This window comes from Nicotiana sylvestris, chromosome 11 (genome assembly GCF_000393655.2).
Source record: "Nicotiana sylvestris chromosome 11, ASM39365v2, whole genome shotgun sequence".
NCBI classification, from domain to species: Eukaryota; Viridiplantae; Streptophyta; class Magnoliopsida; order Solanales; family Solanaceae; genus Nicotiana; species Nicotiana sylvestris.
Window position 1 is genome coordinate 109,401,233 of NC_091067.1, and position 3,644 is coordinate 109,404,876.

Here is a 3,644-nt window from a genome sequence, read left to right on the forward strand (position 1 = left end):
ATATGTGTTTCATTTTACACCATAAGATCAAAAGTCTTCTCTCTTTTCTTAAACTCCGTGCCCAGTCAAATGGGTTCACATAAATTGAAACGGAGGGAGTATATATATATATATATATAGGTAAAAGAAATACTACAAAAGAAAGATCAAAGGATTTAAAAGCAATGAGTTTATTTAAATAGTTTCTCTTAATGAGGGGACTAAATTGGATACTCCTATATACTTTGTCGTGCATCTAGAATTAATAAGATATATATAGGTAAAAGCTACGTATTTAATAGGCTTTATTCTCTATTCATCATGAGTCAAATAAATTACAAAATTGATTCATACAGCACTTTTTATTTTTTCCCTTGTTCTATTGTATGTCCTCCATTTTTCTCTTTTTTGGACTCCTGGTCGTTATCAGGCGAGAAAACATAGTCCTAAGAATTATTTTTTTCTCCTTTTTCACCGTATTGTCTTCAACTCCAGAAGATCCAAGCAGAGATCTGACATTTTCCAGCTCCTTCCTAGCTTGGGAATTAACTTACAAATGCACCAAAAGATGTACAAGAAGGCTAGCCTAGGTCCCAATTAAAGTACTTGTGCAATTATCCGGTGCCCTTTGCTGGTGAGAGATAACATGTACGTCGTGGAATTAGTAGAGAAAAAATTAAAGTGCTTGTGTAGTTGTTTGCTGAAGCCAATTGGAGAAAGTTTGGAGAGTGTTCATGTCAGCTCTGTATTGCTTCTGTGTAAATTCTAGGAGGGCTGGCCATGTGAAGTCTGGATATATTCTTGGATTGTTGGAGTCGACCAATTCAGTTGGTGGGCTCACCACCTTATCCTTCTTGGGACAAAGAAAGAAAGCAAGAGATTTCCTAGGTATTTTGTTGTTTACCACTGCTCTGTGCAAGCAACTTTTGTATCTTCCATTTGATAGTGCCTGCCATAAGGGAAATCCATTTGTTACAGCATTGAACTTTTTCTATTTTCACTTTACCCAAAATTCAACTAACTAGGTGGTAGTGGTATATACACAAGAGTAACAAAAGGCATCATGTCGGCGTAGCCGCATACACTAAAGAGGGTCAATTGTACATTCTTCATTGAAAAATTATTATATATATAGAAAACTATATTTCATATATAAGTTAAAATTATTTTTTATACATGTGTATTAAATTTTGATCAACACTATTAGCGACCTTCCTAGCTTTGCTACACTAAGTCCCAACTTCAAAGTACTAATATATAATGCAGTAGTACATGTTATTGTTAGAAGTGTGATCATCTCAGCTAAAAATTTAAATTATAATAGAGTAAAGTTTAAGATAAGATGATCACACGCTTTAATGTGATAGTCGGATAGACATAAGTTCTGTGTTTGATTCACACCGCCACTCATTAGTAGCAAAAATTTTGATGTATTATAACACATGTAAATATGTTAGTCCTGCACGTGACAAGGATAGTTTAAGGATATAATTAAGTCAAAAAAATCATAATCTTCTCTAATCATTTAAACTTTTAGATGAAACGATCAACAATGAAACATAATCGAGCAAACAACCATATCTCTATTTGTCACGTAAACACTCATATTTGTCTTTCAAAAAAGCACTCAAATTGCTATGTAATGTACGTTAACAGTAGTGAATGACATCTTACCATAAATGTGTCGCCAATGTTAACCACAAAAGCATTGAAATTTGGAGTGATGGAGCGCCACTCGTTGTCCACAAAAACTTGAAGTCCTCCAACACTATCTTGATGTAGAATAGTTAATGATGTGGGATCACAATGAGGTCCTGTTCCTAAAGTGAGCTCTGGTTTTTGACATGGTGGATAATAGTTTAGTCTCATTATTGATTCATTTTCTTGAAAGAATTCTTTGAAGTGGTTCCTGCTCACACCAAGGCTCAAACCCAATAGTTCCATTATCCCTAGAGAAAGTGTGCTCATGGCAATGCTATAATCTTGGTAAACCTTCCTATAAAAGAACAAATAAAAAAACAATTAATATAATTGACTAGAGGGGAAAACAATTCAAACGGAAGTTACTCTCCCCCTATTATTTTTATATTTATATGGTGGTGTTCAACTAGACACATAATTAAAGAAAAAAAGACAGACTTTGGGCATATATCAAATGTAGTAGAAATGAAACCAGGTAACCACTCTAGCCATTGCGCTTTGAATTTTAGTTTTTCAGTAATAAAAATGTTCTGAATTATCTTGAAGTTAAGATTTTGTGTAAAAATTTCAAGACAAAATAAGTATTGGCTAATCTCTAAATAGTATCCCTGAGAAAGACTATCTGTGATTAAAATTTGTAATCTTTGCCATGACGTTTTTACGAGTATAAAAGCGTGTCATTAAAGGTAAAATAGGAAGTTTAAAGTTAAAAAAGCTTCCAATTATAAAAAGATATCAATATTCTATTTGGAACAGACTAAAAAGGAAAGAGTTTTATTTAAATTGACGAATATAAGGAAAGGTTAAAGAGTCGCATTCTCTTACCCAAGATGGCAAAAATTTTCACCCATTGTCCTTTGAAAATAATCTTCAACTATGTGGGACGATCCTTCCTCAGCAGAATATTGAAAAGAAAGTGTTTCTTTCCAAGGTAACTTAGAAGAAAATCTTCCAGTAAAGCTACTAGCATAACCACAGTGCTCACCAATTTTCCTTTGAGCTTTTTGCTTCTCATTAAGTGGCAATTCAAAGAACAAATCCATGTAACGATGTGCATTAGAAATGAGATTAGTGTCAATTCCATGGTTAATAACTAGAAAAAAACCATGTTTTTGACATGCTTCATTAACAAGGGTAGCTGCTTGTTTTGTTGCAAAAGGATCACCTGAAAGTACTCCTCCTAAGTCAATATGTGGTACATGAAGTTCTCGAGCATTAGCACAAGGTTTCTCGTTGTCTGGCCATATGAATTGGCTTGGTATATTCGACTCATTTTTCATTACTGAGGCATCAAAAATCAATGGCTCTTTTGATGTTCGTTGCATAGTAAACTTATTTCTTGTGATCATACAATCAACGGTCATTGCATGCAGTTTAAAATCTTGATATTTGATAGTGAAAAGATGATAAAAGTAGTAAGAGATAGGGAATAGAGTTGATTAAAAGAGAGTTGTGACAAAGGAAAAGCCAAAGGGCCGTTCGATGGGGAAAATAGGTGAACAAAAATTGGAATCTTATAGGCCTTGTGGTATGTCTCTAACACAGAAAGCAGGAACTCCAAAATTGACCACTTTGCTTAGAAGGGCTTATCAATGTTTTAAATTACATGTTGGTCCATAAGTTATTTGTCTTTTCTGTATGTTGACAGGACAGCGATTCCCGATAGTGTTTTGGCGTTTCCTTTGTAGGGTAACTATAAGAATTTGCCTAAGATATATTTTATTCGCCTATATTGTTAGTGTAAATGTAAACAAAAGAAAAAAAAAATAATGTAGCTAGTTTAATCAATTTATGACAGCTTTAGTTGCTCTATTTTTAAAGTTATTAAATCAGATTTACTATAAAAGACTATTGTAGTGGTATGTCAATTTAACCTGATAATATACAAAATTAATACACTGCTACAATATTGAAGTGTAAATAGGCTGAAATTACAAGCGCTAGTTTTTTCTTTAAAAAACTTA

The 3,644-nt window shown here is 33.2% G+C and overlaps 1 protein-coding gene across 1 annotated transcript; it reads right to left on the bottom strand.

Annotated features, from left to right (window-relative positions):
* Positions 1-338: 338 nt before the first annotated feature.
* Positions 339-3,164, bottom strand: LOC104247911 (gibberellin 20 oxidase 1-like). Its single transcript, NM_001302582.1, is given in 3 exon segments — positions 339-928; positions 1,654-1,975; positions 2,506-3,164. Coding segments are annotated over 3 exon segments (1,134 nt in total). The 5' UTR covers positions 3,045-3,164; the 3' UTR covers positions 339-655.
* Positions 3,165-3,644: the final 480 nt, after the last annotated feature.